At 36.0% G+C, this 27,040-nt stretch overlaps 1 protein-coding gene across 1 annotated transcript; it reads left to right on the top strand.

The window, feature by feature from the left end:
- Positions 1–27,040, top strand: LOC120859166 (zinc finger Y-chromosomal protein). The gene is made up of 8 exons (XM_040235370.1): positions 1–349; positions 1,191–1,279; positions 7,009–7,578; positions 20,592–20,741; positions 21,139–21,282; positions 21,644–21,799; positions 22,481–22,621; positions 23,391–27,040. The coding sequence occupies exons 2-8, from the start codon at positions 1,219–1,221 to the stop codon at positions 24,572–24,574; spliced, it is 2,406 nt and encodes an 801-aa protein (XP_040091304.1). The 5' UTR covers positions 1–349; positions 1,191–1,218; the 3' UTR covers positions 24,575–27,040.

Below are 27,040 nucleotides of genomic sequence, written 5' to 3'. Positions count from 1 at the left end.
GAACTGGTGCTAAGTAAGTCATGCTTTCTGCTCCCTCTTTCTACGCACTTGTTTTTTAGACATGTGCTAGGTACTTTGCATTCTTGTATTTTAACTTCTTTTTTAACTGGCTATTTCTTCTACCATAGATTAACTTTTGTAAATGACCATCATCTTTATGTTCAAATGTTATTATTTCAGTCCCTAGGAGAAAGAGAAACTCTTGCTTATGGTTTTCAGATACCCTACAAGTAGAACCTTGATTTTATTATGTTCAAAGATGATTTTTTTTTTCATTCTAGCTGCTACCAAATCATTTGTTGCCTGGAGAATATAGATATACTTTGAGAATTATTTCTGCAATCAGAAGGTCAGTGAAGGGAAGTGATTGTAAGCTAAGCAGAAATCTCAAGCATGTTTATCATTGTAATAAATTTTTATCTTTTACCCTTCTGTAATTCATTGGTAGAAAGATGATAGTCTGTATTAAATTCAAAGATGTAATAAGAATTTTGCTGGAATTCCCTCAATATAAAGTTTGTTAAACTTGAATCTTAAAAGAGTCATTTACTGTTAATGGAGAGGAAGCTAGAGGTTGCTTTCTGGGGTCCAGAAATATTCTGTATCTTATTCTGAGTTATGCTAATACAAAAATACACATATTTAAATTAAACTAAACACTTAATATTATGCACTTTAATAAAAGAAATTACTGAATTGCAGCAGAAAAGAAACAGACTCATAGATAACAAACTATGGGTTGCCAGTGCAAAGGAGAGAAGAAAGATAAGGTAGGAAATAAAGAGGTACAGACTATTATGTGTGAAATAAATAAGCTCAAAGAAATGTTGTGCCACACAGGGAACATAGTCAATATTTTTAAATTATAAGTAGAATATAACTTTCAAATATTGTGAATCACTGTGTTTTATATTATGATAAGAGAAGTCCCCAGACACTGTCAACCTGATTGATTTACTGCCCTTTCTTATGATATAATTGTCCAAATACTTTGGGAAATCATGATGTTTCCTTTATTTTACATTGATAAGTTTCTGATTAATCAATAAATGTACCCATTTCAGAAATATAAATATGACTTATGTAATATTTAATATTTAATGTAATGTTTAATTAATCAATATTTAATACATATGTACTATTTAACATTAAATAGTTTAATATTTGGTGTACTTTATTCCCTGGTTTAGGAGCTGTGACTGATGAGAATCAGAGGCCATGGATGAAGATGAACTTGAATTACAGCCACAGGAGCCAAACTCATGTTTTGATGGAATAGGTATATCTGTTTCTTGGTTGTTCCACTTTCCATTTGCCAGATTTGGAATTGTTTATCTATAGGATGGATTTTTAGATCTGTAATTTATTCATACTTAGGTGTCTTATCTTATAAAAATCTCATTGCCAGCTCAGTCTTGTCATCAATACCATCAGTATCAAATTCTTAGCTGTTGACTTCATTTTCATTTTTTCCAGTTAAGTCCTGTTATTTCTGCTGGTATTGGTTTTGTCTTTTTGCTGTAATGCATTTCCACAAATTTGGTAATCGGTAAAATGCATCAGTTTGTTACCTCACATTTTTGTAGGTTGGAAATTCATATACAGTGTTACTTAACTGTCATTTATGTAGAATTTCACAAAGCCAAACTCAGTGTTGGCAGGGCTTCATTCCTTTGCTGATTGCCTTTCTAATTTTGCTTCTGGAGACTGCCTGTATTCCTTTTCATGTTTACATGTGTTTCTCTTTAGCAGGAGCAAATTCAGCCCCTATCATGTTTTGAATCTAACATTCCTTCCTGTCACATTTTCTTGGCTCCAGCCAGCAACCCACCCAGGATAATATGCCTGTATCTTACATTGACATCCTTAATTCCATCTGCAAGATTTCTTTTACCATGTCACACACATATTTTCTAGATCCAAGAATTAGAGTTTGGATGTCTTTGAGGGACCATTTTGCCTATCACTGGTTCCCAAACATTTAAGCCTCTTGTAAGTGTAAAATCCATTCATCCTCTCCTGAGGTTCTCAGACTTTTGGTATCCAAAATGCTCATCTGAAGTTAAGAAAAATCTAGAGAAAGAAAGTGAAGTTGCTCAGTCATGTCCAGCTCTTTGTGACCCCATGGACTGTAGCCTACTAGAAATCTCAGTGAGATTTTCTAGACAAGAGTACTGCTGGGTTGCCATTTCCTTCTCCAGGGGATCTTCCCAACCCAGGGATTGAACCTGGGTCTCCTGCATTTAGAAAAATCTAAAATAGCATCAGTATCAAGTGTTCATGATACTCTGGGTATAGTTCATTAGGTATAGCTCAAGGTTTACAGTTCCTCTTCATCTGCAGTCCTATACAGAAACAAGTTATCTACTCTAAATGTAAATGGAAGGGCAGCCTTGAATATTCTGGTTCATTCAAACAGGGTGAAAGAAGGGTGAAATGGTATTAATAAATGTTCAGAAATAGTTGGGTAGGTTAATGCAGTACTCACCATTAGGTTTCAAATCCTGGGCATTTAATGGCTGCCTTGAGTTATCCTTCCCTTTTTCATCAAAGATAGTGTTTTTCAACTGAGTAGTTTTATCTGTGTGCTTCTTATTCCTAGAATTTGGAATGTCAGCTTTCCTTACGTTTTATTTTTTCTATCTTCTTTACTCCAAGTTAATAATCCAAAATAGTATTGATTCTGAAAGTACAAATTTTTAAAGAATTTTGTGAGTCTCTACTGTGTTTCATGGGCATTTTCTTTACTAGATTTACTACATTCTTTACATGTAGGATTTATCTACATGTCTTTTAGAAATAATACCACTTCTTTTTGACTTTTGCCAAGATAATTGAGGGACAATACCCTAAACACCTTAGAAACATTTTAGTTTGTTTAAATAGTGTGAGGCACACCATTTACAGCCTCAGAAAGACCTTGTTCTCAGACAGTTTGGTCTGTCTGAAATTTCAGGGAGGTATGGAGTCACAAACTACTTTTTCTGTAGAAAGTTTTGTCCTGACATCACATCACCCCAGGTTTAACTCTTTTTTCATCTGTTGAGACAGAATATCCCAAATTAAGTCCTTCTAGCTTTTTATTTAATCTTCTATAATTTCCTTTTCTTTTCTTGAATTTAGCATACCAGCAGAAAGAAACCAGGTTACAGCAGCAACATCGCTGAAAGCTCCTGAGCTAAAATATCTGAGTTAAATTTTATAAGTGACACTTTCTATGGAATTGCAGGATAGAGTTTTGCTAATAAGCTACCCATTACAACATAACAGTATGTTCCTTTCTTTAGTTTTTGAAAAACATGTTCCTTTCTACGTTTTGAGCTTTTATTAGCAGTGTTTTGTTTTGTTTTTTAACTTGGAGGCTAATTACAGTATTGTGGTGGGTTTTGCCACACATTCATGTGTCCCCCATCCTGAACCCCTCTCCCACCTCCTTCCCCAGTCCATCCCTCAGGGTTGTCCCAGAGCACTGGCCCCGAGTGCCCTGTCTCATGCATCGAACCTGGATTGGTGATCTGTTTCACATATGATAATATACAAGTTTCAGTGCTATTCTATCAAATCATCCCACCCTCGCCTTCTCCCACAGAGTCCAAAAGTCTGTTCTTTACATCTGTGTCTCTTTCGCTGTCTTGCATATAGGGTCATCATTACCATCTTTCTAAATTCCATATATATAAGTTAATATACTGTATTGGTGTTTTTCTTTCTGACTTACTTCACTCTCTGTAATAGGCACCAGTCATCCACCTCATTAGAACTGATTCAAATGCGTTCTTTTTAATAGCTGAGTAATATTCCATTGTATATATGTACCACAGCCTTCGTAGCCATTCATCTGCCAATGGACATCTAGATTGCTTCCATGTACTGGCTGTAAACAGTATCAGCAATATTTTAAAGTCTAGATTTGTATTAACTATCTGTACATGGTGACTTAAGTGTTCTCTAAGTCCATACAAGAATTTTCTGCCTCGGTTGTTTCTGCCTTCTGAGTTCTCACTAATGTGAATTGTTAATATCCATATTCCTATTTTTGGTCTATTCAAGGGGAAATCAAAGCTATTTGACATTTGTAGGCATCTGTTATAGTGCCCCTCCACACTCTGGTATCCAAAATCTATATTCATTTCTATGCCAAACTCTAAACAAATACAACAGTTTAACACAGTGAAATTCTACATTTCACAGTTTCCATAGTCAGAAATCTGTTGTGACATAGCTATGCTATTTGGTTTGGATTTCATGTGGCTGAAATCATGGTGTCCGCAGAGTGTTTCTGGGGCTTTGGGGATGAAACTGATTCCAAGCTAATTTATGTGGTTGGCTGAATTCACTTCCTTACCTTTGTGGGGCCACAGTCCTTATTTCCTTGCTGGCTGTTCTTTGCTCCTTGCTAATTGTATACCTTCTCCTGCTTTTCATGTGCCAATACCTCCCTCCCGTGCCTACCCCCAGGAGCAGAGAATTGCATGTCTCTCAAAACTAATGTTCTGCTTCAATTCTCTAATGCTAGTCTAGGGAATTTCTTTGCTTTAAGGGTTTGTGTAATCAAATTGGACCTACTTAAATTTTGTAGTGAAATCGCACTGTTTTAAGATTCCTTTAATTATATGCCCAAACTACTCATGTCCTATGTACATCGTAATTTGATACATTCACAATTCCAGCCATTGGGACATTGACATTTTGCAAGGAGGATAGGTCAGGGCAGTCTGTGTACCACACTGCTTTTCATACCAGTCCTACCACTTAACCCAGGCACTTTTATCTCATTCTTAACCTATAATATTAAATTATTTTCCTCAAAGTTTTTTTTTTTCATTAACTTTGCCAATAGAGAACTAATCTAAAATAACATATGGATGGTGTCATGTGTGTTCATCATGGACCCAGAGATAAAGTATAAACCTGAAATCTTTTGTTTTGATAGTGTCCTACTTATATAGACCTGTTTCTCAAAAGTTTTCCTGAAAGGAGCCTTGTGCATCAAGCAGATGGACTCTTGCTTTATTTCTCCCACTGCACAAGAATGATGATATTCATGAAGTTACAGTAGTGGGAAAAAATATATTGACATTTACAAATTACCCATGGTTCTAAGTACAGAATATTGTTAAAATGATTAACACAAGTTCTCTTACACATTCTCATTAAGGATTTCATTCATTGAATTTTATATGATCATATTTCTATATATTAATGAAACTAATTAACTTTACGAAGAAATATGGTGATTTTTAACATGAGGTTTCTGAGTCCCATGTATGTATGTATGTATGTATGTATGTTTCTTAAACAGTTTGGGATAGTCTTTTTGGTAATTTCTGCTTGATAAATAGTGCCTCCCTCTTTAGTCAGTTGAACATAGTGAAGTGTAGTTGAATTACAGTTACAAAAATAATAATTAAATTAAAATGTAAATTAAATGTAAATTAAATATAAATGTAAATTAAAATTTAAAATATAAAAATTAATTAAATTTGTAAATACTATGTGTGTTTCTCCACAAGTTTCTCCAAAGAAGTCACAGGCTTTGGAGAAACACACATAATAACTTAAGGGCACAAGGAAGCCTGGGTGAGCATTAGCCAAGGTAGATGGAGGAGCTTTGTATTTTAACCCTCTGTATTAACATTAACACTCTGTTGTTTGTCTTTGAGCCAGGCACTTAATCTTATCAGGTCCTCCATTTTCATATGTCCTAATTATGAAACCTCTTATTACAGTTTTTTCAGAACACTTCCCTTACACTTGCATTTGGTCATCACAACAGTCCCATGAGGTATGCTTGGCAAATACTACTGTCCTCATTACACTGATGAGGAAACAAAAACTCAGAGGGTAAATGACTTGTCCAGAGTCACAGATTGAATGTCCTAACTGTTCTCTGATTTAGACCTTTTAAAATCAGTTCTCTTTTAATGCTTTTTCACAGTAATGTTTTTAAGATGGAGTTTAAAGTTACCTGTTGCATAATGTGAATTATTACAAACATTGAAAACAAATTATCATTGAATATTTTGTCAGAAGTTTTATAGAAAGAAAATGTCCTTTTGTTATTATTTCTATATTTAATTAGATGGGATTTACTTGTTTAAAGAGTTATTGCATGTTATATTATTCTTCAGTCATTCTTGATCTTTTTTGTTTGTTAAAGAATCTGCTCTCAGAGCATGCTCATTGACACAGGGTCATTGGGCTAGGTATCTGTGTAAATTCAGCTTCTCCAAGTCACAGCCAGGGACCCTAAGGCAACCAGACACTAAGGACAACTAAGGCAATCTTAGCTAACTAACCAGCTAGTTAGCTAAGATTTCCGTATCTTTTTTACTGGTCCAAGAGCCAAGATACCAGATTTGTTTTCGTTTATCTATGTCATGTTTGGTTAGGAATATTTTCTTCTTTCCTCACTCATGACATTCTTATGTTGTGCAAACAACTGTGAACTTGGTGAAGTCCTTTAATCTTGATGAGCTCCAGTTGATTTCACCTCTCTACCTTCACTCCTTAACTACAGAATGGAATACACTAGAGTTGCTTATATTCTGGGAAACTACCCTGGAGATGGAAGGGTAAGGGCTCAGGAAGAGGCTCAGTGGAGGCATAATACTGTGAACTTGGTCAGGACCTCAACCTCCACTGCTTCATGCAGCTGCACATTTTTTCATCTTATGGGTCCTCAGAGATTCTTAGTTGTCTTTCTTACTTTCTCTGTAACTGTGGTGTTCTGTCTCTTTTCATTGATGTGCCTATCCTTTCAGTTGCTGGGAAGTTTTTCTTTTATGACTGCCTTTCTTATTTTTCTATTTCTTTACATGTTAATTGTTTGGGGTTGAGTAAAAACAGTATTTGTGTTAATACCTTATTTTTTAAAGCTGTTTTAATGTTTGACAAAGCCAAGTATATGGTCTGTTTCCCTGGTGGAAATGAAATAACATTAACATCATTTGAGATTGTCATTCATGCCTACCTGAAATTTGTCATTTTAATTTTTGTATTTTTAAGGAACTGATGCTACACACATGGATGGTGATCAAATTGTTGTGGAAGTACAAGAAACTGTTTTTGTTTCAGATGTTGTGGATTCAGATATAACTGTGCATAATTTTGTTCCTGATGATCCAGACTCAGTTGTAATCCAAGATGTTATTGAGAATGTTGTTATTGAGGATGTTCAATGCTCAGATATCTTAGAAGAAGCAGATGTGTCTGGAAATGTCATCATTCCTGAGCAAATGCTTTCCTCAGATGTAACAGAAGAAGTGTCTTTAGCACATTGCACAGTCCCAGATGACGTCTTAGCTTCTGATATTACTTCAGCCTCAATGTCTATGCCAGAACATGTCTTGACCAGTGAGTCTGTACATGTGTCTGATGTTGGACATGTTGAACGAATTGTTCATGGTAGTGTAGTAGAGGCAGAAATTGTCACTGATCCTCTGACAGACGACGTAGTGTCAGAAGAAGTATTGGTAGCAGATTGTGCCTCAGAAGCAGTCATAGATGCCAGCGGGATCCCTGTGGACCAGCAGGATGATGACAAAGGCAACTGTGAGGACTACCTTATGATTTCCTGTAAGTCCTGGGGTACAGTGATTGTCAAAGGTGTTTTCAAAGGCTGTCTTTCCTAACTTACATCCGGGGAATATTTTCTTGTCTTAAACTTATATAAAATTAAGATAAATCTCTTAGGCTTGTTTGCATTATTGTTATAGTTTGGTTCCTGTCAGATAAGCCAGAATTAAGGAAAGTTAAATGTACAAAAATAAATAGTTTTTTCTATATAAGGATTTAGTAGAAAGATAAAAGCCAAAATCATGGAAGATGTGATGAGGCTGTTGCCTGCTGTATTATAATTATCACTGAAATTTGAAAGAGTTTCAACTTGAAAAAGAAACTTTGTCTTTATAAATGTAGTCACTTTTGCACTTTATGGTCTTTATCCACACCAGTGTCCCTCTTCCCCTTGGGTAATTATATGTTAAAAAATAAATTCTCTTTTGGCTTGGAATTATGTTAGTTTAATGCTGTGGAATAAAGTAGTAATGTACAAGAGTGTAAACAATTAATTTATTTAGATTTTAGATTGATTAGAAATTTAATACCATTGATTTTGCATTCTGCTCATAGCTCTTAATGGAATACTGGGTTTCTTCATTGTATTTACCTTAAAAAAATGTTTTTTGTTTAAAGTCACCTGGGAAATATAGTTTAGCTTATGCTTTATGTCATACTTGTAATAGTTGGTAGAATCACAGTTTGTAGGAGTTTGCTCTTTTCTAACTTCAGTTTTTCTATATATTCCTTATGTTAATGAGGTTCACGTTGTTGACTAGCTCTGTCATCTAGCTGCTGATTTAAATTACTTGTTTATCCTAAATTGCTAGGTCATGGGACAATTGTTTTCTTTGGAAACAAGTTCTACTGTGTAGATGGAGTTAAGAGATTCCCATTAATTCTGAATATAAATCTTTATCCCTCTGTCTTGAGCGTAGCACCGTTAAAAGTTACTGCACAATTTTTGGGGACAGAGATGGTAAGCATTTATACATCTCTTTTGTGATTGGGCATATCATATGGCCCAACTTTATAATTATAATTTTTAATATTCAACTGAACTTGCTTCGTAGCTGTCACAAATCTAACTGTGCTGGTTTAATAAATATTCATTGAACTCCTCCTGTGTATAAAACCTTATTTTAGATTTAAGTATTGAGGTTCTTAATAATTTACAGTTTCTGACCTTGATTGTATATTCTGAAGAAAATGGGATATGGTTAGTATTTATCACAACTAATCTAGGTTTTAATTTTAATGAAAATTTAATTAGAATATAAATTTTTAAAGATGATTTTATCTAGAGATTTCTTTTTCATTAGTATGTACTTGTTTTTGCCTTCTATGAAATATACTTCTTTTTATTCTCTATTGTTATTTAAAACTCTATGAGGAAGAGACATGCTTGGCACCTGTTTTGTTATGAATGCAGTGAAGTTATGGTCTAATCTGATTTTATACATGATAGAGAAACCTGAGATATTGTTATTGACTTTTAATAATAATAGGAAGTATCTCAGTTCTTTGAATGTATTTATTCAACATATGTAGATCAAAGAATGTAAACAGATGTCTATTCTCTTTCTAGAAATGTTCATAAGTTATTAAATCTAAATGCCCAAGTTTTTATACAACATTTAGTGTTGATCTCATCAATTTTCTTCCTTCTGAAGAGCTCCCTTAATGACTAAGGAGAATTCTCATTTTTTATTATATAGTAATGTATCTAGACACAAATGATTACCTTTACAGCACAATGGTAATATATAGACTTGCAGTCTAGGTGCTATTATTGTTGCTTTTAAATTGACCATGTCTTTCTTGAGGATAGAATCTGGTGCATCTTAACTTGTTTTAGGTATCTCTCCCATCAAACTCTATGCATATTAGGTATGAAATATTTATTGAATATTGAATACATTAACTTTATGGCTAAAATTTTGTCATTATCATGACCCTTACAGGGCCATTTAGTTTAGATGTTTTAATCAGTTGACCTGGTATTATGGTATTAGTTTCCAATTTATGACTGGTTATATTGAACATTTACTATAAAGAGGTTTTGTGGTGAGTGAGTAAATGAAGCCCAGACCTTACCTAATGCATAAACTTAGATGATGCATACAATTTATGGTTTATTGCTTTTAGTAGTTATAAGAATACAAAGGATGATAAAATATTTATTTCACTTATCTAATATTCTTAAAGTCTGTGTTTTTATTCCTTTGTTCAATAGCTAATTGGACATGTTATATACCTTACCATTGTAAGCTCACTACCAGGGGCTTTCTGTTTGTTTTTAGAATTTAATTTTAAATGGTAAAAGAGAATAACAGTTTAACATACATAGAAATTGTTTCTGAAAAATGAATAAGGATATTTTAGGGATTATGTCCTACTCAGATACTTTATTTTTGGTTTCACTCTGTCTTTGTTACTGCACATGGCCTTCTCTGGTCGTGATGAGGGGAATCTACTCTGTAGTTGTGGTATGCAGTCTTTTCATTGTGGTGGCTTCTCTTGTTGCCAAGCATGGGCCCTGGGGCTTGGGGGCTTTGACAGCTGTGGCATACAGGCTTTGTAGCTCCACAGCATGTAGGATCTTCCTAGACTAGAGATAGAACCCATGTACCCTGCATTGGAAGGCAGATTTCTATCCACTATACCACCAAGGAAGTCTTAATTGGTTTTTTTAAGTTTGTTCTGATAAGGTACAGAAACAAGGTTTTGTTTGTCAGGCTGAAACTGATGTTTTTTGGTATAAGGACTCTAAAATGTATTTAGGAAATGTATACCAGGTGTACACTATGTCAAAGGAACTGTTATTCAGCAATAAAAGAAAGTAAATACTAAACTGTTAAATTCAGGAAGTCATCATCAAGGTAAAGGTCACTGTGTTGTCACTCTAATCCACTGTATTGTCGGTGTACAAAAGTCTATTTATTGATTTTTTTGGCTGTACTGGATGACGTGCGAGATCTTAGTTCATAACTAGAGATTAAACCTGCATCCCCTACAGTGGGAACATAAGTCTTAAGAACTGAGACTGTCAGGAAAGTCACCTACATATAACAAAATTTTAAATGCATGTCAGTTCAGTTCAGTCGCTGAGTAGTGTCTGACTCTTTGTGACCCCATGAATTGCAGCACACCAGGCCTCCCTGTCTATCACCAGCTCCCGGAGTTCACTCACACCCACGTTCATCGAGTTGGTGATGCCATCCAGGCATCTCATCCTCCGTTGTCCCCTTTCCTCCTGCCCCCAATCCCTCGTAGAGTCTTTTTCCAATGAGTCAGCTCTTCGCATGAGGTGGCCAAAGTACTGGAGTTTGAGCTTTAGCATCATTCCTTCCAAAGAACACCCAGGGCTGATCTTTAGAATGGACTGGTTGGATCTCCTTCCAGTCCAAGGGACTCTCAAGAGTCTTCTCCAACACCACAGTTCGAAAGCATCAGTTCTTTGGCCCTCAGCTTTCTTCACAGTCTAACTCTCACATCTGTACGTAACCACTGGAGAAACCATAGCCTTGACTAGATGGACCTTTGTTGGCAAAGTAATGTCTTTGCTTTTGAATATGCTATCTAGGTTGGTCATAACTTTCCTTCCAAGGAGTAAGCGTCTTTTAATTTCATGGCTGCAGTCACCATCTGCAGTGATTTTACCCATGACAAAAATTATGCTTTTAGGAATTCATACAGATATGCTTGCATATGCATGAGATTCTGAATATTTACCCAGAAGCTCTCAGGAATTGTTCTGCAGAGAAAGAGAGAGAAATCGCTCAGTCGTGTCCGACTCTTTGTGACCCTGTAGAAGCCTACATCCAGGCATTTTCAAAACCAGGGATTTTCCAGGCAAGAGTACTGGAGTGGGTTGCCATTTCCACTGCAGATATGACTTGCAGGGAGACATTTTTTATTGTATACCCTTTGTGCTGTTTGAACTTAATACCATGTGTAAACTAGTTGGCAAAACAGAAGCAGGAATAAAAATTAAAATATGTCATTAATTATTAATCTTTTGGTCACGTTTTAGAAAATTACAAAAATGACGTGGTTAAAAAATTGAATTAAACATTATCAGAAAATTGATAGAAACTAAGAGGTGACTTTTAAATTGTTACAAGACAGTAAATCTTGAAAGCCAGGCAGAATCGATTCTTCTCATACAAATGATCTTTCCTCAAAAAGAGTAATGGCAGTTTTCTCATTAGGAAAAATGGAGGCTAGAAGACAATGGATGATGTATTCAACATGTAAAAAGTTGAACAAAGATTGTCAACCAAGTATTCTCTAAAGTTTTAAAAATAAAGGGGAAATTAAGGCCTTCCCATGTTAAAAGAAAAGCTAAAGTAATCAAGACTTGACTAGTGTTGGATAAGGATAGGCATGTAAGTGAATGGAGTAAAGTCCCCACATATAAATCTGTACGTTTGTGGTCAGTTGATTTTTCACAAAGTTGTCAAGATAGTTCAGTAAGGTAAAAAATAGTCTCTTCAGCCGATAATAATAAATACTGGGATAACTGTAACTGTCCTGGGATAATTTTACATCCACATATCAATGAATGAAGTTGGGCCACTATCTGGAACATATGCAAAAATAACTCAGGACTTCAATGTAGGATTCACTGATGGCACAGTGGAAAAGAGTCCACCTGCCAATGTAGAGGACACGTATTTGACCCCTGGTATGGGAGGATTCCATATGATATGGAACAACCAATTCTGTGCACCATAACTGTGGAGCCCACATGCTGCAGCTGCTTATGCTCATGCCTAGAGCCTGACCTCTGCAACAAAAGAAGCCACTGCAATGAGAGCCTTGGGCACCATAATGAATAGTAGCCCTTCTCACTACAACTAGAGAGAGCCTGTGCAAAGCAAGGAAGACCCAGTGCACCAAAAAAAAAAAAATGTTGAGTATTTAAAAAACTACCCTTAAAAAAGATAAGACTTAAATGTGGGAGTTAAAATTCTAAAATACTGAGAAGAAAATTAGGTGAAACTATTAAATTGAATTATTAATGGCAGTAGCTTCTCAGGTTTGGCACCAAAAACCACAAACAGCAAAGGGAAAATAAATAGAACTAAGTCAAATTTGAAAATGTTTTGTTTCTTAGACACTGTCAAGAAACTAAAAAATAACTCAGTGCTGGAGAAAATTTTTCTATGTATTTCTGAAGCCTAAATTCAAGGGTCTAGGAACCAGAATATTAAAGTTTTACAATTCAGTAAAAAAAAAAGACAACATAATTTTGAAAATGGGCAAAGAACTTGAGTGGTATTTCACCAAAGGAAAAAGTAAGCATATAGAAGATCAATGTTATTAGTCGTTGTCGTTAGTAGTAGTCATTAAGTAGTCATTAAGTTGTGCCCAAATTTTGTGTGACCCCAGCCACAGAAGGGCTCAATCAGGCTTCTCTGTCCATGGAATTTTCCAAGGCAAGAATATTGGAGTGGGTTACCATTTCCTTTTCCATAGAATCTTCCCAACCTAGTGATCAAACTTGGGTCTCTTGCATTGGCAGATAATGAATTTACCATCTGAGCCACTTGGGAAGCCCATTTACTTGTCATTGCAGTGTGTGTGCTCAGTTGTATCTGGCTCTTTATGACTCCATGGACTGTAGTCCACCAGGCTTGTCTATATGTAAGTTTTCCCAGACAAGAATACTGGAGTGGGTTGCCATTTCCTTCTTTAGGGGATCTTCAGTACCCAGGGATCAAACCTGGATCTTCTACAGACTTACTCCTTAACTGGTGAGCTGATGGGGAAGCCTGATTTCTATTTTACTTGGTAGAAAAGGAAAACAGGGATGTTTTTAGGAAATTAAATTGGTAGCAGTATCAGGGTGATAAGTGGGAACCCTGGAGAGGGAAGATCCAGTAGATAATCATTAGGTTTCTGGGATCTGAGCAGTGATTGATAAATTTTAATGATGACCTGATCTTGAAAGATTAGGCAGTTTAAGTAAATGGAGAGATAAGCCATATATTTGCATTTTATATTTTAACATCATAACAGATGGTAAAAGATACCTCAGTTTATGAGGTTAGTTTAGAAAAAGTACAGTACCAGTGCAAATTTGATACCATTTTTTTCCATGTAAAATCATAACCAATTTTTTCCAGAAGTTTATAGAGAAGTAAGATAACATAACCTGGTGAAAAATGAAATGAAACAGTTCTTGAAGACATCTTTCTCATTCCTTCTCCATCGGCTTTTACTTAGTAAGCTCACCAACTTTTGGCAGTTAACATGCCACCCCAAAACTTTCATTTCTTTATCTGTGAGAAGGGAGGGAGACAAAATGTTTAGAACTGCCAAAGAAATTCTAAAATGCCATGTGTAGAAGGTAGCTCTGATTAGAAGCAGTCCTAATTTCCAGAAATTACACTCTCTGTTTGGAGCGGCCTGATTTGAAAGCTCTTCTTTCTTTCTTGTAACATGACTCAATTTAATGCAGGCTTTAAATTTTAAAATTAATTTTAAAATCAGAAGTTGAGTAGTAACAGGACACCTATATTTTTAACTTTTTATTTTTTTAATTTGGTGCAGAGGAAAAGCTCTGCTGTGGTTTGTTTTTATGGCCACACCACAGGATTTGGAGGATCTCTGTTCCCTGGCCAGAGGTTGAACCAAGGCCCAAGCAGTGAAAGCCTGAAATTTTTAACTGCTTGGCCACTAGGAAACTCCCTTTATTGCATATTTTTAAAATCATAGACACAACTAGAAGAATCTTCTACAAGCTACAGGTAAATATGTGATATTTGGGAATTTGAAAATTATTTAATTTCCCAGTCCTCCAGAGTTTTATTTTATGATTGCCTACAAACCACCACTTGTAAAATAATCTAATGTGTTATCACAGACACTGAACATTAGATTTTTCAGTACCTGGCTTCACTGGTATCTCAGCTGGTAAAGAATCTGCCTGCACTGCAGGAGAGCCCAGTTCGATTCCTGAGTTGAGAAGATCCATGGAGAAGGAATAGGCTACCTACTCCAGTATTATTGAGCTTCCCTGGTGACTCAGATGGTAGAGTCTGCCTGCACTGTGGGAGACCTGGGTTTGATCCCTGTGTTGTGAAGATCCCCTGGAGAATAGAACAGGTGCACACTTCAGTATTCTGGCCTTACTAATTCCATGGGCTCTAATCGAAGAGTTGGACACAGTTGAGCACCTTTCACTCACACTTAGACTCATATTTTTCAGATTTGCCCAAAGAGGCCAGCTTCATCTGTAATTAAGGTTCTTAGTGGTTGGTTCTTCAAAGAATTACAAATTTATTCTGGATTTTCCTACCTTATTTGCTGAGATCTTCACCCTCTAATGCTATCTTAGTTTGACACCCCCAAGTCACTTTAAGGGAAATAATCTTAATTCGGTCTGATATATCATAGTAGTTTGATATGTAGTCATGCAAAAATATTCAGGTTTGGGAAAAAAAAAAGGCTACGTACATGTCAGACCCAGAGTTAAGGACACCATGCCTTTTTGTCCTCACAAGCTGTATTTATAAAACATTATCAAGACATTTTAGATAAACTCACAGTTCAGGGAAGGAGGAGTGGGTGTGTATGTATATTTATTAATAATTGCCAAGAGTTCAACTAGGTGGGCTTTCTGAATCTTGGTATCATCATTAACTTCTTTATCTACCAACTTATTCTCCCTCAGTCATCAAGTTCTTAGCCCAGTCTACCAGTCTCTTACTTTTAAACTTGAATCATTTCCTCCTCTTGTGTATATGTGCTTGAAACCACAGGTCAGGACTTTTTTTTTTTTTTTTTTCCTTGCTTTCTACATTTCTCACTACTGTCCAGCCCTCTGCCCCCAAACAATGCACCTACCTTACTGTTGCTGTTTACTTCCAGGACTCCAAAGAAATAATGTGCATCCTCCAGTATAAGGAAATTTTCTTGATCTTTGTTTCTAGTCTCTCTTTCCATCCAAGATCCTGATGTAGCAGTCCACAGTCTTCTAATTCCAGAATCTCATTTTCTTTATTATCCACAGACTTTGAACATGCTGATATATTTTTTTATCAGATAGTAATCACTTTGATTTTGCAGTCCTTTTTGATTGCTGCTCCTTTGTCCTCCTTTTTTAAACTAAACATCAAAGAAATTGGCATCTTACATCAGATTCTCAACCTGCTTCAGTCTGACCCCCACAGCGTTCACTAAGACACTTTTCATCAAGAACATCAGTGACCTCTGAGTTACTGTAGGCCAATGTAGTTGTTCATTCTTAACTTTGTTTGGGTGTTGTGTTACTGTATGGGTTTATAGAAGGATTTACCCTTCCATAAGATTTCAGAATGCTCTTTGAAAGCAGTTTTATGAAGTAATTTCTTAGGAAAGGTGATAGTGTTTATTTGTAGTAAGCAAGAAACTAAAGTGTCCATTTTTCATGAGTGTAATACCAAATTTATCTGAATATTCTACATAATATTCTGCACTTCTGTGTAAGAATTTGTTAAAACAGAGGTAATTTTTTGATCTTTTAAGGGAAATGATGGGGGATTTGGAAAAGTATTTTAAAGATATCAAACTCTAAATTCTTTATAAACCATTGTTAATAGTTTAAGGCACAAAAAATTACATAGTCAAAACCATCACCACAGCCTTAGGTGAACTGTACTTGAGTCATGAACATATTCAACTGATCAGTTTTCAGAGAAGCCATCTTGGGTTAAATATACTGATTATTGACTTTTCCAGAAAGTCACCTTAAATATCAGAGAAAATATTCTTAAAATACTGAAAGTTGAAGAATGTTAGTTGGGAGTCACATGGGTCAAGTTTTTGGTGCTAGTGGTAAAGAATGCTCCTGCCAGTGCAGGAGACATGAGGATTGGGTTCAATCCCTAGGTCAGGAAGATCCCCTGAAGGAGGACCTGGTGACCCACTCCAGTATTCTTGCCTGGAAAATCCCATGGACAGAGAAATCTGATGGGATACATACAGCCCAGGGGTTTGCAAGGAGTTGGACATGACTGAGCACACATTGCATAGGAAACTGGAATGTCAGGTCCATGAATCAAGGCAAATTGCAAGTGGTCAAACAGGAGATGGCAAGAGTGAACGCTGACATTCTAGGAATCAGCGAACTAAAATGGACTGGAATGGGTGAATTTAACTCAGATGACCATTATATCTACTACTGCAGGCAGGAATCCCTCAGAAGAAATGGAGTAGCCATCATGGTCAACAAGATTCCAAATGCAGTACTTGGATGCAGTCTCAAAAATGACAGAATGATCTCTGTTCATTTCCAAACCATTCAGTATCACAGTAATCCAAGTCTATGGCCCAACCAGTAACGCTGAAGAAGCAGAAGTTGAACGGGTTCTATGAAGACCTACACGACCTTTTAGAACTAACACCAAAAAAAGATGTCTTTTTCATTATAGGGGACTGGAATGCAAAACTAGGAAGTCAAGAAACACCTGGAGTAACAGGCAAATTTGGCCTTGGAATGTGGAATGAAGCAGGGCAAAGACTAACAGTTTTGCCAAGAAAATGCACTGGTCATAGCAAACACCCTCATCCAACAACACAAGAGAAGACTCTACACATGGACATCACCAAATGGTCAACACTGAAATCAGATTGATTATATTCTTTGCAGCCAAAGATGGAGAAGCTCTATACAGTCAACAAGACCAGGAGCTGACTGTGGCTCAGATCATGAACTCCTTATTGCCAAATTCAGACTTAAATTGAAGAAAGTAGGGAAAACCGCTAGACCATTCAGGTGTGACCTAAATCAAACCCCTTATGATTATACAGAGGAAGTGAGAAAAAGATTTAAGGGCCTAGATCTGATAGATAAAGTGCCTGATGAACTATAGAATGAGGTTTGTGACATTGTACAAGAGACAGGGATGAAGACCATCCCCATGGAAAAGAAATGCAAAAAAAGCAAAATGGCTGTCTGGGGAGGCCTTAAAAATAGCTGTGAAAAGAAGAGAGGTGAAAAGCGAAGGAGAAAAGGAAAGATAGAATAGCAAGAAGAGATAAGAAAGCCTTCTTCAGCAATCAATGCAAAGAAATAGAGGAAAAGAATAGAATGGGAAAGACTAGACATCTCTCCAAGAAAATTTGAGATACCAGGGGAATATTTTTACGCAAAGATGGGCTCAATAAAGGACAGAAATGATATGGACCTAACAGAAGCAGAAGATATTAAGAAGAGGTGGCAAGAATACACAGAAGAACTGTACAAAAAAGATCTTCATGACCTGGATAATCACGATGGTGTGATCACTCATCTAGAGCCAGACATTCTGGAATGTGAAATCAAGTGGGCCTTAAAAAACATCACTACGAACAAAGTTAGTGGAGGTGATGGAATTCCAGTTGAGCTATTTCAAAACCTGAAAGATGATGCTGTGAAAGTGCTGCACTCAATATGCCAGCATTTTTGGAAAACTCAGCAGTGGCCACAGGACTGGAAAAGATCAGTTTTCATTCCAATCCCAAAGAAAGGCAACGTCACAGAATGCTCAAACTACTGCACAGTTGCACTCATCTCACACGCTAGTAAAGTAACGCTCAAAATTCTCCAAGCCAGGCTTCAGCAATACATGAACCATGAACTTCCTGGTGTTCAAGCTGGTTTTAGAAAAGGCAGAGGAACCAGAGATCAACTTGCCAACATCCGCTGGATCATGGAAAAAGCAAGAGAGTTCCAGAAAAACATCTATTTCTGCTTGGATCACAATAAACTGTGGACAATTCTGAAAGAGATGGGAATACCAGACCACCTGACCTGCCTCTTGAGAAATCTGTATGCAGGTTAGGAAGCAACAGTTAGAACTGGACATGGAAGAACACACTGTTTCCAAATAGGAAAAGGAGTATGTCAAGGCTGTATATTGTCACCCTGCTTATTTAACTTATATGGAGAGTACATCATGAGAAATGCTGGACTGGAAGAAACACAAGCTGGAATCAAGATTACCGGGAGAAATATCAGTAACCTCAGATATGCAGATAACACCACCCTTCTGGCAGAAAGTGAAGAGGAACTAAAAGGCCTCTTGATGAAAGTGAAAGAGGAGAGTGAAAAAGTTGGTTTAAAGCTCAACATTCAGAAAACGAAGATCATGGCATCCGGTCCCATCACTTCGTGGGAAATAGATGGTGAAACAGTGTCAGAGTTTATTTTTGGGGCTCCAAAATCACTGCAGATGGTGATTGCAGCCATGAAATTAAAAGACGCTTACTCCTTGGAAGAAAAGTTACGACCAACCTAGATAGCATATTCAAAAAGAGACATTGCTGACTAAGGTCCGTCTAGTCAAGGCTATGGTGTTTCCTGTGGTCATGTATGGATGTGAGAGGTTGACTGTGAAGAAGGCTGAGCGCCGAAGAATTGATGCTTTGGAACTGTGGTGTTGGAGAAGACTCTTGAGAGTCCCTTGGACTGCAAGGAGATCCAACCAGTCCATTCTGAAGGAGATCAGCCCTGGGATTTCTTTGGAAGGAATGATGCTAAAGCTGAAACTCCAGTACTTTGGGCACCTCATGCGAAGAACTGACTCTTTGGAAAAGACTGTGATGCTGGGAGGGATTGGGGGCAGGAGGAGAAGGGGACGACAGAGGATGAGATGGCTGGATGGCATCACTGATTCGATGGCCGTGAGTCTGAGTGAACTCCGAGAGTTGGTGATGGACAGGGAGCCTGGCGTCCTGTGATTCATGGGGTCGCAGAGTCAGACACAACTGAGCAACTGAGCTGAACTGAGCACACATGCTTTGTTTAGATCATTAGCTGTATGACCTCAGATAAGTCATTCGACTTGCATAAACATCTTTCCTCTCCTTTAAAATTTTAACAATATTTTAAAATCTCCCTGCTAAGTATTTAGTGATTGGATAGATAATCACTTAAGAAACGTTAGGTATGTTATTAGCATTATCACATTCTTTTTCTAGGCTTTGATTCTGCTCTCTGTGCAGCTCTGCAAGATAGTTAGTGGCCAAAGCAGAGAGAAGACTCCTTTAGTCTTTGCTTAATGCACATGTTGATGATGAATTGAATTTTACTGGCTTGGTTTTTATCAAATTTCCCAAAGTTTCTTTTGTGCCACAGATGGCAATGCATGAAAGGTTACATGATTTGGGAATTATATTTTCCATGTTATTTTTATCCAGAATATGTTTCTTTAAGAGATTTTTAAGTTCTCAAACCTTAAGCATAATGCTGCCACTTATTTTTTTTCTTCTGTTACAAAGTTCAAAATAGGATCTATTTGTTCTTTATATTCAGGTCTCTATTATTGGAAACCATGTGAGTGTCAATTTATAGGAAAGAGTTGTTGGTGTTTTTTGCAAAACACCTAACCTTGTTTAGGGCTTATAGGAGTATGTTGAAGTATGGATTTACTGCATTCTCAAGCAGTGACACAGACTTACTACTTTTTACAAAACTCAAGTATGTGTGTGTGTATGTATTATATGCATGTACATACCATGTCTGTGAGTATATAGTTTTACATGAAACAGTCTGATGTTTATACTGACCAGTGCAGTGTGCTTTAGTGAAAATCATATACTGATTTTTTAAAAATACATACCATTCTAAATCAAACTGATAAAACCAGAACGTGTTCAGGAGTAGTAAACATGAGATAACACCAGTAAAAATCTTTATATTAAGGCTATTACTTGTTGATTTTTCTAGTAGGACATTTTCCACAAGATCCTTGAGATTATAAAATGCTTTTAACCTTAGTGATATGTGTATCTAAAGGTAAAATACATTACTTCATTACTTTTGTTGGTTTCCTAAATTACCAGCATTTTACTTTTAAGTATTTTACCTTAAGAGCTTGCAGAATTTTCAAAATTTTAGAAAACTTTCAAGATTTATTCATTGAATCATCTACTTTCTAGGTAGAATCATTGAGTTTTACATAAATCAATTTAGAGATTATATTTGGAAAAAGAATTTTAGAAAATGGTAATATTTAAATTTCTGCTATTAGCATGTTATGTCTTTTCTGCTTTTTTAGTGGATGATGATGGCAAAATGGAACAGGACTGTTCTGCTGGTATGACCATAGACAGAGAGTCGGAAATTGATCCTTGTAAGGTGGATGGCACTTGCCCTGAAGTCATCAAGGTGTATATTTTTAAAGCTGACCCTGGAGAGGATGACTTAGGTAAGGAGAAACCTTGAGCACATTATGTGTGGTTTGTGCTCACTTGTTTCCACCTCTCTGTCCAGGGGATTTTCTAGGCAAGAATACTGGAGTGGGTTGCCATTTCTTTCCCCAGGGTGTCTTCCCAATCCAGGGATCAAACCTGCATCTCCTGCAGTAGAAGAGAGATTCTTTTCCCTACTAAACATGGGTAGATCCCCATCTAACACTTTAACCTAATTAATTTAGGGTGTTTTAGACTGGAAATACTTGTAATTGTTTCTGAAGATAACTTTTAAAATGGGTTTTTATTGTATTAGTATGCAAAAGTATTGAAAGAGCTAATTACTTATTAAGATGAAACAAGAGGAAATGAAGTTTTCACATAAATACTTGGAATTGTCATCTTCCTTGATAGGTGGGACTGTTGACATTGTGGAGAGTGAGCCTGAGAATGATCATGGAGTTGAACTCCTTGATCAGAATAACAGTATTCGTATGCCAAGGGAAAAGATGGTTTATATGACTGTCAGTGACTCTCAACAAGAAGATGAAGATTTAAGTAAGTAGGTGGCCTTTTTGTGGGAGAGCATTTTATGTTTCTATATGCTTTAAAAACTGTACCACTATTTGAAGAAAGAAAAGTAGTACTATGGCAGACATTATTGTACTGCCATAGGACAAAGAAAATATCATTGATTCTTCATGTTTACTCAAGATATCATTTTATAAAGAAGTTATGGTGAAAACCAAGAAAATAATTCATTGAATAAATGTTTATAGTGTATTTACTATGTGAAAGTAATATTCTAGATATGTAACACTTGAACTTTCTGTTTATTAACAGAATTCAAATAAAAATGTTTTTCCTATCTCGTCTGTAAACTTGGTCACAAAAGTGGTTCTGTTAATTTTGTACTCAGATGTTGCTGAAATTGCAGATGAAGTTTATATGGAAGTGATTGTAGGAGAGGAAGATGCTGCTGTTGCTGCAGCAGCTGCTACCACTGTTCATGAACAGGAAATGGATGACAGTGAAATCAAAACCTTCATGCCAATAGCATGGGCAGCAGCTTATGGTAAGTCACATTGCAGTTTTAGGATTGTATGATTCTTGAACATGATTTCAGAATTAAAAAATAGGTTTCATTGTTGTAGGTTTCAGAAATATGAATACTAATGAACTGATTTAAATAAAAACTGAGAAAAATGGTGTAGTCTGTCATTTGTCTTTAACTTTAATAGGAACTTTCTTTATGCTTATGTTTTTTAAGAAGTATGAAGACTTCCAGAGGGCATCCCAGGTGGCTCAGTGGTAAAGAATCCATCTGCCAGTGAAGGAGACCTGGGTTTGATCCTTTGGTTGGGAAGATACCCTGGAGGAGGGCATGGCTACCCACTCCAGTATTCTTGTCTGGGAAATACCATGGACAGAGGAGCCTGGTGGGCTATAGTCTATGGGGTCTCAAAGAGTCAGACATGGCTGAGCATACAAGCACGTAGATTTTCAGACCCATATTTTTCATCTTTAGTATGTAATTTGTTTGAATGAGAATGAGAGTTAATGGGGGAAAATGCTGTATTTGGAAGCTAGGCATTTTCTTTCATCTTATACAAATATGCCCAATGTTTATACCTAGATAGGGAATTTCTCTCATTCATGAGTATCATGGCTTTACATTGTTGTCATTAATAAAGAGTCCCTAATTCTTTATAATTTATAATACTGTATAATTTTGTTTTTTAATGCACATTGTTAGGTAATAATTCTGATGGAATTGAAAATCGGAATGGCACTGCAAGTGCTCTCTTGCACATAGATGAGTCTGCTGGACTTGGCAGACTGGCTAAACAAAAGCCAAAGAAAAGGAGAAGACCTGATTCCAGGCAGTACCAAACAGGTGAGGGCACATGAGTTCCACAGCACAGCATGCTTTGCGAGCTCTCAGAGGAAATTCCAGTATATATTCTGTAAAGGTGTTGTGATGGCATTTTAGGTGCTAGAATACATGCACTGAATTTGAAAATACAATTTTTAAGAATTAAGTGATATTCATGAATGATTTCCTTTCATAAAAAGAAACAGTTTTGAATCAGAATGTAATTCAGGAAAAACACTGAAAACTATCAGGTTACTTTATTGGAAATGCAGGTAAATCACTAAAATGTTATGTTGGTTAACTTTAAATGAAAAAATTTAAAGTCATTTTGTGTCAGCATGAAGCAGGCACATTCACAGAGGAGCAGGACAAATACTATAGCTATTAATTGAATATATTTCTTTTCTGTATTGCTTGTCTAGTGATTTGCACATTAGAATTTTTTATGGCTATGATTGTAGTTTACTGTCAATATAAATTTGACAATTGACAAAACCAAAATGGTTGAGCTTTATGAATGTTTTCCCCAGATATCTAAGCAAGTAAGACTTTCAATTTTTGCTGCTTCATATATTTTAATTGGGTTTTTATTATATTTTAATTGGTACAGTCATTTTGAGTTTTCTGGACCAAATTCACTTTATTACTATGGTAACTATGTTTTTTCTTGAAAAGTGTAATATATAAGAAATAGTACTTGTAAATGTGTTCAGAACTCACTTTATATGCTTGAAGAGACGACAGCTGAACTTCATTTGATCACTCATGCTCCTTTCTTCTCCTTTCTTAGCAATAATTATTGGTCCTGATGGACATCCCTTGACTGTCTATCCTTGTATGATTTGTGGGAAAAAATTTAAGTCGAGAGGTTTTTTGAAAAGGCACATGAAAAACCATCCTGAACACCTTACCAAAAAGAAGTACCGCTGTACTGATTGTGATTACACTACCAATAAGAAGATAAGTTTACACAATCACCTGGAGAGCCACAAGCTTACCAGCAAGGCAGAGAAGGCCATCGAATGTGATGAATGTGGGAAGCATTTCTCCCATGCTGGGGCTTTGTTTACTCACAAAATGGTGCATAAGGAAAAAGGAGCCAGCAAAATGCATAAATGTAAATTCTGTGAGTATGAGACAGCTGAACAAGGGTTATTAAATCGCCACCTTTTGGCAGTCCACAGCAAGAACTTTCCTCATATATGTGTAGAGTGTGGTAAAGGTTTTCGTCACCCATCAGAGCTTAGAAAGCACATGCGAATCCATACTGGAGAGAAACCGTACCAATGCCAGTACTGCGAATATAGGTCTGCAGACTCTTCTAATTTGAAGACACATGTGAAAACTAAGCATAGTAAAGAAATGTCTTTCAAGTGTGACATTTGTCTTCTGACTTTCTCAGATACCAAAGAGGTTCAGCAACATGCTCTTATCCACCAAGAAAGCAAAACACACCAGTGCTTGCATTGTGACCACAAGAGTTCAAACTCTAGCGATTTGAAACGTCACATAATTTCAGTTCACACAAAGGACTACCCTCATAAGTGTGACATGTGTGATAAAGGCTTTCACAGGCCATCAGAACTCAAGAAGCATGTGGCTGCCCACAAGGGTAAAAAAATGCACCAGTGTAGACATTGTGACTTTAAGATTGCAGATCCCTTTGTTCTAAGTCGCCATATTCTCTCAGTTCACACGAAAGATCTTCCATTTAGGTGTAAGAGATGTAAAAAGGGATTTAGGCAACAGAATGAGCTTAAAAAGCATATGAAGACACACAGTGGCAGGAAAGTGTATCAGTGTGAGTACTGTGAATATAGCACTACAGATGCCTCAGGCTTTAAACGGCATGTTATTTCCATTCATACGAAAGACTATCCTCATCGTTGTGAGTACTGCAAGAAAGGGTTCCGAAGACCTTCAGAAAAGAACCAGCACATAACGCGACATCATAAAGAAGTTGGCCTGCCCTAACAGCAGTACTTCTACAGTCTTTGTAGAGATATTGGCCTTGAAAGCAGAAATTTCATGTTAAAGCTAGTCAGTCTTGTTCACATACAGTACTGTATATTGACTTATACTGTGTACAGGTAGGATTATTTCTTCTTAACTTTTCATTTTACTGTGTACATCAGTACATTCTACTGATGTAGAGTGTTCTGCATCCTCTTCAGTTTAAATGAGGAAGAGTAGCAACCAAAATTTTGTTTTTAATAATCTCTGAGTCTATATTGAATTTTTCAGTCTTAAAAGTTTTACTATTTTTTATTCATCTATATGGTACTCTTCTAAGACCATGTAAAGATTTTAAAAACACAGTATTGGTAACTCTAAAAGTAATCATTTTCTCATTTTTCCCACACAAATTTTAGCATTAAACAGAAACATCTGCTAATGTCAATGAGAGATTTTACTGTCAGGTCTAAATTACAGCATGAAAGTCATTTCCTTGTCTGGCTTAACATTTTCAGGCCACATGACCATGAAACTTCCTGGTTGAAACTCTACATTTGCTGAATATTGGCTAGGTTTGTGTTTAATTTTCATCCTGTTTAACAGAAAAAGTGTGCTACGTTTTACCCTTTGTAGTGTTGTGGGTTTTTTTTTACCAGCATAGCATGCTTTTAGAAAGTCATATTAAAAGGTTTTATTTTTCCTGTTTTTTATTCCTTTGTCTATACTCCTTTGTTTTGGAATAGTTGTGTTCTGCAGATGAGACTTTGAACTAAGTTGAAATTTTTTTAGAGATGTATGTGGCTCATAGGTTGCACAACTGCTTGTGTAAGGTACCCCCAAATTTTATGTGTACCTTTTTGTTGCTTGCTTTATGTACATCTGCACCCAGTCCCAAATTTTAAGTCTATAATGGGGAGAATTAAAGGTACTATAACCTGGAAGATCCAGGGTGTATGAAGGAGCGTTTTCTGCAGCTTGTAATTCAGAGGTTAAAATTTAGCTGAAGAATTGGGGGAGGGGGAAATGACACTAGTTATTGTAAAAAGTTACAATAACCATCTTTGGTAATTGGAAAAGAAATGTCTAGATAGAAGGCCTACTTAACAGCTTTATCTTTTATACCTTAAAAAATTTCTGAAAAGCTAATGGAGTATCAAGTATCAAGACGTTTGTCTCTCAGTTCTGACTGAGAAGCTTTTAAAGAAACTCATCTCAGCGAATAAGAAGGTAGAGTAACAAAAGAGTAGCTCTATATACTGAAGATTACTGCAAAATAACTTGACAAGTGTTGACATTTTAACATATAAAATGAATTCAAACAGTTAATTACATTTGGTTATGTTAATACAAATTTTATACCACAGTTAAACTCTTTTTAGTGTTTTAGTGCTTAAATTAGCTACTGGCATATATATACTAGCACACTGGGGGAGATTAGAAATTTTTTTTCTCTTAGGATAAGTACTTTACAACTTCATCATATGGTGCTTTCTTCTACTCCTGTAAAAGTTTCACCTTCTGCCTTTCTGTGTGCCATTAATATTCATGTTCAGAAGTTATATTAATAGGGTTAGAAATCAAATTGTTTGTGTTTATTGACAGCCACTCAAGGCTAGGTTAATTTATTCTCATTCTAAATCAAATGCTTTAGGTACATAGGAATTTAAACTTAATGCCAGCCACAGTCACAGGATGGATTTTGGAACCTCTGCCTTCTTGGCCTCCATGTATGTCCCCACCTGTTTTAGTATCCACGTTTTAGTATCCATCTGTTGTCCTGTTCTGGAAAATTGTTTCTGTGTGTAAGAATCTTGTAAATCTCCCTTGAATTTGTTAATCCCTTAAGTAACAGAAAATGTTTAATGAAAGTTTACATTTATGAATTTTAGAACATTCTGTAAAATTAATACAGATAAATAGCTATTTATATTTTAAAGAATACACTGAAAGATACAGAACACAGAACTTTACATATTTCTCATATATGCTGGAGTCACAGTTGTTTTTAAGCACAATATTGAAACCTTCAAAAGGTATTTAAGGATTTGGTCAAGTAAATATGGTAAAATATTTCTCTTCTTAAAGAAAAAATTAAATTGTACTTACTGTTATGTGCTGATATTAGTTGAAGTTGTTTTAATCCTTAAAACAACTGATGAGCAAAGCTAAAAAAAAAAGGATGTTTCAGTGTAATGTTTTAAAGAGGTACCAGTTTTTAGAAAACATAAGTTATTTGTTGAAATAACCTGTTAAATATTGTATGTTCCTCCCTCTGTACATTGTAAAATACTTAATAAGAAATTCATACAGAGAAATGTGACACTATTATAAATGTGTACTTAAGAGTAACATGCAAAAATAAAAATCAGACTTATTTTCCTGATAATCAGTGTTTAGTCTGTTACCAGTACAAAGTAATACTTCTTTAACAGAAAAAATAATACAATTTTGTTAAATCTAATAAACATAAAACAGTGGACTGTT

This window comes from Oryx dammah, unplaced genomic scaffold (genome assembly GCF_014754425.2).
Source record: "Oryx dammah isolate SB20612 unplaced genomic scaffold, SCBI_Odam_1.1 HiC_scaffold_40, whole genome shotgun sequence".
NCBI classification, from domain to species: domain Eukaryota; kingdom Metazoa; phylum Chordata; class Mammalia; order Artiodactyla; family Bovidae; genus Oryx; species Oryx dammah.
The sequence above is the reverse complement of the archived record's forward strand: the minus strand, read 5'-3'. Positions and strand labels throughout refer to the sequence as shown.